Source organism: Pteropus vampyrus, unplaced genomic scaffold (genome assembly GCF_000151845.1).
Source record: "Pteropus vampyrus isolate Shadow unplaced genomic scaffold, Pvam_2.0 Scaffold323, whole genome shotgun sequence".
NCBI classification, from domain to species: Eukaryota; Metazoa; Chordata; class Mammalia; order Chiroptera; family Pteropodidae; genus Pteropus; species Pteropus vampyrus.
Genome location: NW_011889104.1, coordinates 830,008 through 844,155, shown reverse-complemented (window position 1 = coordinate 844,155; position 14,148 = coordinate 830,008). Strand labels below are relative to the sequence as shown.

General features: G+C 52.1%; 1 protein-coding gene across 1 annotated transcript in view; it reads right to left on the bottom strand.

Moving 5' to 3' along the window:
* Window positions 1-14,148, bottom strand: part of MERTK (MER proto-oncogene, tyrosine kinase) — an 83,254-nt gene that overhangs the window by 59,253 nt on the left and 9,853 nt on the right. Inside the window, exon 2 of the mRNA XM_023521912.1 lies at window positions 2,877-3,273. Coding sequence (XP_023377680.1) covers window positions 2,877-3,273 — 397 coding nt within the window. The remainder of the gene's footprint in view (window positions 1-2,876; window positions 3,274-14,148) is intronic.

The window sequence follows — 14,148 nt, the reverse complement described above, 5'->3', positions numbered from 1 at the left end:
TGGGACCTGTCCTAATGGGTCTAGACTGCCCAGAAATGTCTCTTGAGCAGCAGCTAAGCTTTCTTAGAAGAAATACAAAACAAGACAAACACTGTAGGGACCCCCTTCTAGGAGGTACCGAGGGTGGGGAAGTTCATAGAAAAAGAACGTGAAATGAGCTACCAGGACCTGGGGGCAGGGCTGGGGTTAGTGTTTCACGGGCACAGAGTTTCCGTTTGGGACACTGAGAAAGCTCTGGAGGTGACGGTGGTGACAGGTGCACTCGAAAAAGGTACTCAACACACACGCCTCCTCAGCTACACCCTCAGCTTGGACAGGTCTTCATAAATCAAAGACCAGATGCTCAACTAACCTTTGTTTTCAAAATGAGGTGTGTGGGAGCTTAAGTGTGGGGTGGGCAGAACATGGAAGAGAAAAGTGGAACCAACATCAGGCTGAGAAAGTTCGATAGTGTCTGTCCGTCTCCAGCAGCTCCCACTGCCCCATGTGCAAAGGGTGAATGAAGGTGTAAGCTGTGGGGCCCTCCTCATTTTCAAGGTCTACATAAATTCTGCCCTCTCTTATCAGGGCAACTTAAGGAGAAACGGCTCTATGACCTAACTCGAAACACCCATCTTTCCCTCCATAGTGCCTGTGACCCTGGCCAACACACTGAAGTCCATCTTTTGTATGGTCCCATAAATAAAGGTGGTCGCATGGTATTGTCAATGGTGACCCCCACAGAATTGCAGGCTGATGAATTCCTGAAAGAACTGTGTTTGCTGAAAGCCGAGAACTAGCTCTTAGCTCTTCCCTATTGCTGAAATCATGGTGACTTCCTTGGAGCCTGTGAGGTGTGACAGGTGAGGACAGTACAGGTGTGTAAGCCAGCTCCCTGTCACAAGCAACCAGCTCACTCATTATCTAGTGACCCTGGGCAGGTCACTCTACTCAGCGGGACCTCAGGGTGCTCATCTAAAAGATAGCAACTTTAAAGCCGCTAACATCCTTCTCTCTTGCCAAAAAAAAAAAAAAAAAAAAATCACATAAATATTTACAATCTTGATTAAGTCACTATAATTTACCTCACCAAATCACTCTGCAGACACTGTGACACCTGAATGTGACTTCAACAAAGCAGAATATAGTAATGGTGACTTGGTAGTGTCCCAAGTGCTACTCAATTCAGTGTCCATCATTTGCAAGAGTTCTGGTCACTCTTGCAAGTTTGCTTTGAGGCTCAGTTTGGAGGCCAAAGAAGATGTCTTTCCTGCAAGATGAGCTCATGAGAAGTAAGCTGAACCTGTACAAATGTATTGTTTTCCTCTAACGTTCTCATAATTATCACCAGGTTACCTCTTGATGCCTAAAGACATAAGTCCAAAAGGGGACACTGTTCACTCTAAAACTCCCCATGAGTCCTCTGACCCTCACACAGCACCTGACAGCTCACGTGGGCTGCTTGTCATGTGGCCCGAGCCCATCTCTTTGTCAAGAAGACCAGGGCCTCACAGCTGGACCCCACTCAGGACCCCAGCCCAGGGAGACAGCAGGGCAGCGCTCCCCGCAGAGGACACCGGACGAGACCAACGAACCCGCTTCCTGTTTCTTTAAGCCTCTAAACTGCTCTTTATTTGTTATTAAATGGCAATGCCACTTCTCCCATCAGAAGCTGTGTCTGCGTAAAGGTGAAGCCTCCATGTTCTGTCATCAATGCAGAAAAAATGCAGCCAGATCGCCTGCAGGTCACAGCCACTGGGGAGAAAGGCAGCCTGACGCCAGCTGGCATTTAAAAATGGAGGGTGTGTGGTCCGTGCCCAGATGCTGACCAGACCAGTAACTTGGGGAAAAATTCAAAACGGAGCACTTCACGTGGGAGTACTGGCATACTATACTACCCAGAGTCATCAGGCCTGCGGGAGCTCCGAGGCAATTTGGAAAAGAAGCATGAACTTATCCACCAAGAGACACGACACAGCCTGGGATGGCCTCAGGGGTCAGGCCAGACAAAGTGGAGGTGACAGATGAATGAGGTCCCTGGGCCGAGGTGGGGACCCCAGGCAAAGGCTCTCGCTTCAACCCTGCATGACCGACCTCATTCTGAGCTTGCAGTGACCACAGGTCCACCGGATTCTGACACCAGACATGCACGGAGGTCCCCATGTAAAAAAAAACAGATAGACAGAACTCCCCTGGCTAAACGGGAAAGAGCGGAGAATAAAACGGGCGGTGGAAAGGGTAGCCACTCTCTCACGGTCACAGTTTTCTGAAGCTGAGTGACTCAATCCCACTGACAATGGATTGTTCCGGGTACACGTCCTGGCTCATCCTTGTCACCTCCTTAAGTGATTGGCTTGCCCCGGGTAAGAGAAAGCAGAATGAGACAGTGACTCAAGTGGCTCTTTGAAGGTCTATCTCATTCCCGCAGACTTTGGACTGTGTACCTTCCCTATCCCAGTTCGCCTGCGGGCCACTTCAGTGCCTTGATCTGCAGTAGAGTTCGGGGGTGGGGAGTGAAAGGGAGGGGGAACAGGGTGGAAGAAAGTGATGGATGGATTGCATCATTTTTAAAGCTCCACACAGATGCTTTCCATGTGTCCTCATGCCCAGGAGGAATGGTGTCCCCTCTCACCGCAGAGCCCTGGGCTCCAGCAGGACGTGACAGAATCGGTAGGACTTGGGGGAGACCCTGGGCCCCGAGCACCTGACAGGCAACAGTTCTCATGGGGCCAAGATCGGCTGAAGAGACCCACCACCCTGACCATCCGCTGCTCATCCACATTTGGAGTGGCCAGCGGGCTTGAGACAAAAGGCTGCTTTTCGTGGATGAGGGCTTTGCTTTGAAACCATCAAAAGCGCGACATTTAAAAAGGAAGGAAGGAAGGAAGATCACGTACCTGAAAGAAGCGATCACCGCCGTGACCTCGTCGTCTGGGTAGAAGTGGGTGACAGCATGGTGTGCCCCCAGCAGCTCTTTGCCATCCTTCCACCAGGAAATATGGGCATCCTGGTATGCATTGGGGACACTGATGGAGCAGTTAAACTTGACGCCCTTGTGTTCAGAAAGTATTATGTGGCCAACCGTGTGATTAAACGCAAGAGGTGGGAGGAGCCTGGACCTGGCAGGGGTGGCCTTGGGGGGGACCGCACTTCCTGTTGGTGACAACAGCATGGAGGGCCAGGTCTCACGGCTGGTAGGAGAGGAGGATGGCGAGTGGTCAGCCTGCAGGGGCTCAGCCAGGCCTCCTGGAGGTGGCGGGGTGGGCGTGGTTCCTTCCCTCACCTCGGCGACAGCTGCAAAACAGAACACGATCGATCTTTAGCTTTTTAAATACTGGCGTCTCGTCCAAGTGGGTTCTCAACTTGTGAGGCCACAGTGAGGGGACAGCAGGGCACCCTTGGGGTCCCAGGGACACAAGAGAAGAGTTTAACACACGTCTCACCCACAGGCTCATGCATGTGTTCACTCAGCACTGTCTCGAGAAGGTTTAAGAAAGATTAGTTCCCGTGGGACAGGAAGGCTGTGTCCTGTACCCTTGGGGTTCTTCCGGCTGGTCTCACGACCAGACAGACATGAGGCATAGTAGCAAGAGAAAATGACCGATTTAATATGCACATGTTTGGGAACCCCGCACACAAGAGTCAGAGACTCTGCATGATGGAAAAGGGACGTGGGTACATAAGACATCTCGAGCTGGGGATGGGGTAGGGGACTGGGGCCTTCAGAGGGTCATCGCGAGATGACAAGAAGGGCGCTAGTTTAGTAAAAGGAAGTTTGCCTGCCCTGTGGACGGGTCAAGAGAGGTAACAGTCACTGATGAGCCTTGCTGTGGGCATGGCTCCTCATTCAAGTTCCTCTAGGAGTGGGAGGAGGGGCAGAAGTTTCTGCTGAGCCTGAAGATAAGTATGCCCTTAGCCCCAAACAACCCACGTACCAGAGACACGCCTTGGGGTAACTCGTTCTGAACCCCCACAACCCCATCAAAAAGACTTTTCTAATTGTGACTCATTCCAACTCCTTCATACACAACTCAGTGGCATGGCAGGAAGGTGGCAGCACCAGAGTCCACCTTCTCACGTCTGCCCAGTCACAAGACTGTGTCACTGGCCAGTAGTCTTGTGGAGGCTGCTTCTTGTCACAAAGAGACCCATCCCTCAGAATGAGGGATCCAAGTGCACATGTGTCACTAGCTACAGACAACTTGGAGCTTCTAGCAAAATGCTTGCTGCTGGAAGGGACCTAGAAATGTTTCTCTTTCCTATGGCCCATGATATTCTTAAACTACAGGCTAACCATGAGTGGACTTTTCACTTTTTTAATGGCATTTTTGGAGCATCCAGTCCATGCTGGTTGCCGCTATTCAATCACGAGCTGGTGAGACTGCAGTTGGAGGGATAAGCACTCCCGGTCTGCCTGGCCTCCTCCTTTGACAAACTTAACTCTGCTCCTTCCCATGTGCTGGATCTGGGTCTGGGCCAAATCACTGCCTTTTTTTTCTTTCCATATACATTCCTTTCATAGAAGGCAAAAACTGGAGGGAGGAAGCAAACAATAATTCCTCTGGTTTGTTTAATTTACTTAAAAACACTTGATCTTTTTAATTATAAAGGTAACAAATATCTGTTGTGAATAATTTAAGAAAAGAAAAATTCAAATATTTACACAAGTTAGGAAGTGTAAATTGGAAACCTGTTTTGTAATCTCAGCCCTGCAAGTTAACTTCTGATTACAGTTTGGGGTTTACCCTTCAGTTTTCTGAATGGAGCTGCCAACTGAACCTACTAATGGCGAGGCCCCGACTCGGGTGGTGTCACTGAAGCCAGGGAGCAGCCACACCCACCCTGTAATCACTATGTGTGGTTTAAAAGTTAACATGTCCATGATATGATTTGCCAGAAGTTGGCAGAATGATTTAATTGCCAACAAATATTTACGTAGCCCCTGCTGGCCTCAGATCTGCTGGTACAGTCGAACGGGTCACAGAAAGATACTTCCCCAGAGAGGGTCAGCAGAGGAGGGTCCCAGGATTGAAGGGGAGACATGGCTAACTGGGGGTAGGAGAGGCTTTCACTGATCTCTCCCCATCCCTGATGGCCGGCCTTTCCAGGTACTTGCTGCCCCGCCCCCTTTGTAACAGCTATGATCACTCATTCCATGCCCCATTCCCCGCTGGACACACAGAGAGAGCCCCCCAGGCCTCGTAGCCACACCGCAGCCAGTCCAAGGAGGCCTCAAAATCCGTATGTTGAAGGAATAAGTAAAGGCATGAATGAGAAGAGGGTGGACAGGCTTTCTAGGGCGGCAGTGGCGGGATGCGGAGAGTCTGGAAACTGGGCTCGCATTCCCATGAGCCCCCAAGCCGGTGGGAGCAGCGGGATGGCGGGAAGGTTTCTGAGCGGGCCAAGGAGGAGATCAGAGCTGTGCGGAGGGCACCGGCGAGGAGGCGGTGGGGAGTGGCGGGGCACCAGAGATAGGAGAGGGGCCAGCATGTCCGCATCCTCACCTTGCCACCATTTCACAAGAGAAAGGTCAGCCCGACCCGACACGCAAGACACAGTCTCAGAGCCCGGGAGCTCTCAGCAGTGGTCGTTAGAACGCAGGCCATGTCCAGCATCCCCATGGGGAACGTGGGGGTGGGACCGCTGTGCCCCCAGGACTGCTGCTAGAAGTACAGGCGGGATGGCTAGGACTGGGTCGCAGTAAGTGCTCTGGCAGTGTCAACTACTATTCCTTGTATTGTTTCCTCATTTTGTGCTGAGTTAGTAGAGAGCTGCCGCAGAGAACGTGAGAACTGATGACATGCAGGCCTGAGACGGAGGTCCACGGGGCTGGTGAGGTCCACGCTGCACTTTTTTTTTTGAGAAGGGGGTGTTGCCATTGCCACCGTCAGGAACTGAATAAGTATGGAAAACTTAAAAAATGGCAAAATGAAAATCTTTCATGGTTTTGGACCTAAGGGCAACGATCATTTAGAAATTATACCTTAAGCTGCCAATTTTTCACTCTTCTGACTGCTTCAGTTGTCTGGTGCTCCTCCCCTGCTTTTTCCTCGATCACCGCCGTGACCTCGTCGTCTGGGTAGAAGTGGGTGACAGCATGGTGTGCCCCCAGCAGCTCTTTGCCATCCTTCCACCAGGAAATATGGGCATCCTGGTATGCATTGGGGACACTGATGGAGCAGTTAAACTTGACGCCCTTGTGTTCAGAAAGTATTATGTGGCCAACCGTGTGATTAAACGCAAGAGGTGGGAGGAGCCTGGACCTGGCAGGGGTGGCCTTGGGGGGGACCGCACTTCCTGTTGGTGACAACAGCATGGAGGGCCAGGTCTCACGGCTGGTAGGAGAGGAGGATGGCGAGTGGTCAGCCTTCAGGGGCTCAGCCAGGCCTCCTGGAGGTGGCGGGGTGGGCGTGGTTCCTTCCCTCACCTCGGCGACAGCTGCAAAACAGAACACGATCGATCTTTAGCTTTTTAAATACTGGCGTCTCGTCCAAGTGGGTTCTCAACTTGTGAGGCCACAGTGAGGGGACAGCAGGGCACCCTTGGGGTCCCAGGGACACAAGAGAAGAGTTTAACACACGTCTCACCCATAGGCTCATGCATGTGTTCACTCAGCACTGTCTCGAGAAGGTTTAAGAAAGATTAGTTCTCCTATGGGACAGGAAGGCTGTGTCCTGTACCCTTGGGGTTCTTCCGGCTGGTCTCACGACCAGACAGAAATGAGGCATAGTAGCAAGAGAAAATGACCGATTTAATATGCACATGTTTGGGAACCCCGCACACAAGAGTCAGAGACTCTGCATGATGGAAAAGGGACGTGGGTACATAAGACATCTCGAGCTGGGGATGGGGTAGGGGACTGGGGCCTTCAGAGGGTCATCGCGAGATGACAAGAAGGGCGCTAGTTTAGTAAAAGGAAATTTGCCTGCCCTGTGGACGGGTCAAGAGAGGTAACAGTCACTGATGAGCCTTGCTGTGGGCATGGCTCCTCATTCAAGTTCCTCTAGGAGTGGGAGGAGGGGCAGAAGTTTCTGCTGAGCCTGAAGATAAGTATGCCCTTAGCCCCAAACAACCCACGTACCAGAGACACGCCTTGGGGTAACTCGTTCTGAACCCCCACAACCCCATCAAAAAGACTTTTCTAATTGTGACTCATTCCAACTCCTTCATACACAACTCAGTGGCATGGCAGGAAGGTGGCAGCACCAGAGTCCACCTTCTCACGTCTGCCCAGTCACAAGACTGTGTCACTGGCCAGTAGTCTTGTGAAGGCTGCTTCTTGTCACAAAGAGACCCATCCCTCAGAATGAGGGATCCAAGTGCACATGTGTCACTAGCTACAGACAACTTGGAGCTTCTAGCAAAATGCTTGCTGCTGGAAGGGACCTAGAAATGTTTCTCTTTCCTATGGCCCATGATATTCCTAAACTACAGGCTAACCACAAGTGGACTTTTCACTTTTTTAATGGCATTTTTGGAGCATCCAGTCCATGCTGGTTGCCGCTATTCAATCACGAGCCGGTGAGACTGCAGTTGGAGGGATAAGCACTCCCGGTCTGCCTGGCCTCCTCCTTTGGCAAACTTAACTCTGCTCCTTCCCATGTGCTGGAGCTGGGTCTGGGCCAAATCACTGTCTTTTTTTTCTTTCCATATACATTCCTTTCATAGAAGGCAAAAACTGGAGGGAGGAAGCAAACAATAATTCCTCTGGTTTGTTTAATTTACTTAAAAACACTTGATCTTTTTAATTATAAAGGTAACAAATATCTGTTGTGAATAATTTAAGAAAAGAAAAATTCAAATATTTACACAAGTTAAGAAGTGTAAATTGGAAACCTGTTTTGTAATCTCAGCCCTGCAAGTTAACTTCTGATTACGGTTTGGGGTTTACCCTTCAGTTTTCTGAACGGAGCTGCCAACTGAACCTACTAATGGCGAGGCCCCGACTCGGGTGGTGTCACTGAAGCCAGGGAGCAGCCACACCCACCCTGTAATCACTATGTGTGGTTTAAAAGTTAACATGTCCATGATATGATTTGCCAGAAGTTGGCAGAATGATTTAATTGCCAACAAATATTTACGTAGCCCCTGCTGGCCTCAGATCTGCTGGTACAGTCGAACGGGTCACAGAAAGATACTTCCCCAGAGAGGGTCAGCAGAGGAGGGTCCCAGGATTGAAGGGGAGACATGGCTAACTGGGGGTAGGAGAGGCTTTCACTGATCTCTCCCCATCCCTGATGGCCGGCCTTTCCAGGTACTTGCTGCCCCGCCCCCTTTGTAACAGCTATGATCACTCATTCCATGCCCCATTCCCCGCTGGACACACAGAGAGAGCCCCCCAGGCCTCGTAGCCACACCGCAGCCAGTCCAAGGAGGCCTCAAAATCCGTATGTTGAAGGAATAAGTAAAGGCATGAATGAGAAGAGGGTGGACAGGCTTTCTAGGGCGGCGGTGGCGGGATGTGGAGAGTCTGGAAACTGGGCTCGCATTCCCATGAGCCCCCAAGCCGGTGGGAGCAGCGGGATGGCGGGAAGGTTTCTGAGCGGGCCAAGGAGGAGATCAGAGCTGTGCGGAGGGCACCGGCGAGGAGGCGGTGGGGAGCGGCGGGGCACCAGAGATAGGAGAGGGGCCAGCATGTCCGCATCCTCACCTTGCCACCATTTCACAAGAGAAAGGTCAGCCCGACCCGACACGCAAGACACAGTCTCAGAGCCCGGGAGCTCTCAGCAGTGGTCGTTAGAACGCAGGCCATGTCCAGCATCCCCATGGGGAACGTGGGGGTGGGACCGCTGTGCCCCCAGGACTGCTGCTAGAAGTACAGGCGGGATGGCTAGGACTGGGTCGCAGTAAGTGCTCTGGCAGTGTCAACTACTATTCCTTGTATTGTTTCCTCATTTTGTGCTGAGTTAGTAGAGAGCTGCCGCAGAGAACGTGAGAACTGATGACATGCAGGCCTGAGACGGAGGTCCACGGGGCTGGTGAGGTCCACGCTGAACTTTTTTTTTTTGAGAAGGGGGTGTTGCCATTGCCACAGTCAGGAACTGAATAAGTATGGAAAACTTAAAAAATGGCAAAATGAAAATCTTTCATGGTTTTGGACCTAAGGGCAACGATCATTTAGAAATTATACCTTAAGCTGCCAATTTTTCACTGTTCTGACTGCTTCAGTTGTCTGGTGCTCCTCCCCTGCTTTTTCCTCCCAGAAGTGGAAAACTTTAATGTTATTTTGGGGGACGTGACAGTGGGATGAGGTCAGACCAAAAATTTGCAACTTTTCAATTTTGTTAACTTGTTCCTGTGAACTCGCCTTCAAAGTGACAACAGGGAACGTGCTGGCCAGACAATGGCCACTGTGGAGACGATGTTTAATTAGAGAGCGAGGTGTATAACACCTGCGATCGGAGACAGAGCGAGAACTCCGTCCTGTCTCCAAAGCACGCACAGAGAGGCAAGCACGCACAGGGGCTGCCTCTGGAATCCACAACACACCTTCTCCTTCCCTGCCCCTTCCACCTGCTTTCAAAGTCATTTCCATGTGCGACCTGGACGGCAGTGAGTGGGAGGTTCAACCTCACAGGCAACCCTGGGTACGTGGCCTCCAGCTTGGGCCCAAGAGTGGCAGACAGGTATTCCAGCAACTGCACTTGCCAACTCCAGGACCCACACCCCTCCAGTCCTGGAATGATGTGGTGACGTGCCTATGTCGTGTGCCCATGTGTCACCAATCACCACTCAGCCTTGACCAATTCCAGTGTCAGCTTCTTAAAGACAGATTGTGCCTTTGTCATCTCCCTCTGGTGCGCAGAAGGGGACAGGCCTGGTCAGGGAAACGGCCCACTGTCCCAGGTGGCTTCGCCTTGTCCTTCTGAACAAATTTGTCTTCAGCTTTCTTGAAGGCTGGGGGCGGCGTCCTCTGCACCCAATGTGGCACATTAGATGGAGCTGACATGCTCCATCTAATGTGCCACATTGGGTATGATGCGGACAGTGTTTTGAAGGGCAGGCAGGGAACAGAGGTGGTCTGGATAGGGACACTGCTGTGGCTGGGGGTGGGACCACGGTGGGACTTGCCTCAGAGGCAGCCGCCCTGCCCTAACCACACAGCTAGAGAGATGTCAGAGGGCCTTAGTCTCTCCGACTCAGAAGTGGTCAATTACGGGCCACTAGTGCTGAAGCTGTTTTCGCATACCCACCTGTAAGTTCACAAATGTTTGCTGCACAGCAGCAGACGGGTTGGGGTGGTGCTGCTCAGAGCTCCCAGTCCGTTGCACTGTGACACAGCCTCCAGGGAGCCGGGCTAGATGGGGATGTGGGGATGATCAGGTACACAGTGCCTCGGAGCACTGCGCAAATGCTAGCTGACGCTGTGTTGCCTGTGCCTGAATTGGGCCGTTGGCTGCCTAATGTAGGAATGTCTGGGCCTCGTTGGGGCGTGTGAGATCACCAAGGCGGTGTGCCTGAGACAAGGCACAGGGAACATGACCCTAGAACAGGGTGAATGCAGCCAGAGAGGAAAAAGCACACCTGTAGGCTGTGCTGCCAATGGCCCAGGGCTCTGAGGGACCTCCCCAAGGCTGGCATACACATTCTCCTCTAGCTCAAGTCCCAGATTGTCCAGAACCCTCGGATCACAGCTGAGGAGGGTGCAGAAGGGTTGGGAGGGGGAGGGTGCAGGGGGCGAGCCCCGTTTAATCTCCCTCGCTCCAGGTGTCCTGTGCCATGAGCCTGCTTACAGTCCAGAAGCAGTGATGGGGTCAGAGCTGGACTGGAGGCCAGCCCGTGGGCCACCCCTGCTCTCTGAAGTTCAGCACCTTGGGGAGGCAGCAGGGCCGAGCAGTGTCCTTGAACTCCCAGGGGTCCCTGCTTCTACCACAGAGCATGTGTGGGCAGGAAGCGGACACACCTGGGGTGGGTGCTGCCCGGTGCCCTTGGCCTGCCGCCTGCCTGGCTTTGCTGTTCAGCAGCCCCTGCGGTGGCAGGTTCTGTGCTTCATAGAAAGGCCTGTGGCCTCTGGAGTCCCATGTGTGCACATGGCCCTGTTGCCCTGGGAGAAAGGTCTAACCAGACCGCTCCCCTGTCACCTGGTTTAAGGACTTGTCCCCCACCTCCACTGGCTGAGGCCAGACTCCAAACAAACAGAAATTTTCTACTTTATGCAAAAGCCAAGCATCCTCTACTGAGAAAGAACAGCAACGACACTGGAAACCTTTAATAAACCTTTCGCCTGAGGTCACATAGTCTGACTGTCCCCAAGTTGCAAGTCGAAAACGTGCCACATTAATTGGAATGAATGCACCCAGCCACTGGAGACAACCTGGGAGGGGCCTCGCTGGAAAGGAGGGTGTGAGTGGTGACCTGCATGTGCTGGGAGGTCACAGCTGCTGGGTGGTGGTGGGTTTGCAGGGGGTGAAGGCCTGCTCAGTGAAGACAGTGAAGTCGGAGGTGAGACATGGCGCTGGTGTCAGACTTTCCACAGGCTCTGGGGACACAGGGCTGCCAGATACAAACAGGATGCCCCAGTTATACTTGTACTCCAGATACACAAGGACTGACTGTGCCTGATGGCACTTTAATCAGATAAACCTAACCAAGTATCATTTTGCAAACCCCAGCTGGAGCCTGGCCCCAAGGAGTTCACTGTCTCCCCCACAGGCTGGGAGAAGGGTGGGTCGGGGGCACTGGGACCCCAGCACACTCAGTGAGCCACCTCTGTGAGCCCTCACAGAGGGGGAGCAAAGGGCTCAGGCCTTTGGGTAGAGGCAATGGATGATTATCAGGTGACCCCCCAGTTCCCGGGTTCTCCCCCCCCACAGGCCTCCAAAAATGCAGAGCCCCCCACCGCCTGCACATGCATCAGCAGTGGGATAATAACCAAGGTCCCAAGGGCTCTGTGTAGATCCTCATTGTCCCCTTCATCCTGAACCCCACTTTTCATCTTGGCACTTGACTTTTTCTTGGTAGAAGTGCTTTGCAAAACAAATTTCCCGGGGAGCTGCAGACCCCGTCTCAGGGCACCAATGCCGCCAGAACCTAATTCCAACATCCCCCGCCTCTGTCCTCGTCTACAATCCAGGGGAACACCAGCCATCTCCAGGAGGGTTCTGAGCTCCTATGCCCAGCTTCCCCGACAGCTGGAGTGCATGGGGGCGGCATCAGGTGGGATTTTGGGGACATCCTCCTAGTGATTGCAATGTACCGCAAGGACCAGACGCTTGCCCTAGGGAATGGAGACAGTGGCCCAGATCACCTTGGCCGGGGGGCTCCCACGGGTCCAGCCCGAGAATCCCCAGGAAGAGAGCCCGGGTGTGAATGCACAGGCTTGGGAGGGTGCTGAGCTCAGGAGCTCTGGAACCCAAGGGGCAAGGCAAAGCCCCATTCAACCAGAGGACCTTGTGCAAGCCACCTGTCCCTCTGAGACTCAGTCTGCTCATCGCCGAGTCAGACAGGTGAAACTGACAGCCTCAGAGGTGAGAGCAGGAGACTGCCCACGATCACGATCACGCACTGGGCTCGGTGTGCATGGACAGGCAGCAAATGGCAGCCATTATTCCCATAACATGAAATGCCCATTCTGACTTCTCTCGAAAGCGCAGCTGGTTGTGCTTACAGAAAACAGCTATGCTGCCAGGCCATGTGGCCTCTTCAGGGAGGCAGAAATACACGTTTACGTTACCAGGACTTTTCCTTCTCTTTTCCCTTTGGCAGCACACCAAGTGCAACAGAAAGATGCCAAGGGAAGCCTTTCTGGCCATGCTCCTACAGCAGCCCCCACATTGGAGCCTGGGGCGGGTCCTCCCAGTAGCCAGACGTGGCTTTCCCAAGACCAGGAGACACTCCCAGGCTCCAGGTGTGGCTCCCCCATCATACCACCCCAACATGTACCCCCCCAGTCCACCCACATCTGAACTTCTTTCATAAAAAGCCATTCTTCCAAAAGAAAAATTATTTCCTTTCAAAACATGACTATCTCTGGAAAAGCAAAGAATAGTTTGTCTCTCTAAGGGACAGAGGGCAAAGAATTCCCTCCACAAACAGATGTACTTTTCCATAATCTTCCTACAAAAACCTTGGGTATTACATATAAAACAGACATTAAAAAAAAAAAACCCTGAAAAATGAAGAAAAGGCAGACTGACTAGGGACCTTGGGACTCGAGGTCACCATGGTGGTGAATTCCTGGGTTTTCCTTTTGCCTCACTGTCTCAATTTGGAAAGGCTAAGTCTAAGGCTTGTTCTCTCCAGTCAGAGGACCAGAAAAGGGCCAGTTCAGCAAGATCGAAGACTTTTAGACGATAAACCGCTCTCTTCTAGGTAAACAACACAGAAAATACCATGGTTCCCCCTTCCCAAAAGAGATGACAGTATTCCTGCTGTGGTATCAGAGAGGGCCGAGTAGAGAGCAGGGACTCATCCCCGCTGGCCACTGACTGGTGTTAGTGGAAGCCCACGTGGGGAGCTGGACTTCCACTCCCACCTGGCGTTAACGAGGCGTCCCTCCTCGTCCCCACTGGAGTTATCAGAGGAGGCCTAGTGGGGAGTCAGGACTTTCACCACTGCCTTGAGGGAGCATTCCTCCCACCCCGAGTGTCGGTGGAGGTAGGGCAAGGAACACTCAGAGCGTCACAAGGCTCCCCGCTCCTTCCCAGCCAGGGAGCTCTCAGTGTAGGTCTGGTGGGTACTCAGAACTCCACTACCTGCAACCAGCTGTGACGCGGACTCTCCCATGCTCAGGTGTCAGTGGAGGGAGAGTGGAGAGCTAGAATTCCGCCCCCTCGAGGCAGTAAGAGGCCGTGTACCCTCCTCCCCACAGAGAAAATCAGATAAAACAAAAGATTTAAATAAAAGCCAGTCTCATAATATAATACCAAAGATGTCTACATTTCAATGAAAACTCTGTCTCAAACTAAATGAAATACCAATACCGAGATGTCAGAATTATCCAAAACACTTTTAAAGGAATGATAAAAATAATTCTAATGAGCAATCATGAGCAGGGAACACATGAAATAGAAGGTATAAAAAAGAACCGAACGGAAATTTTTTTAATGGAAAAAATTCAATAGCCAAAATAAAAAAATGAATGGATGCGCTGAACCACAGAATGAAGGGGCAGAGGAAAGAATTAGTGAACTGGGAGACAGGACAATAGAAAATAATTTAGTCTGAACA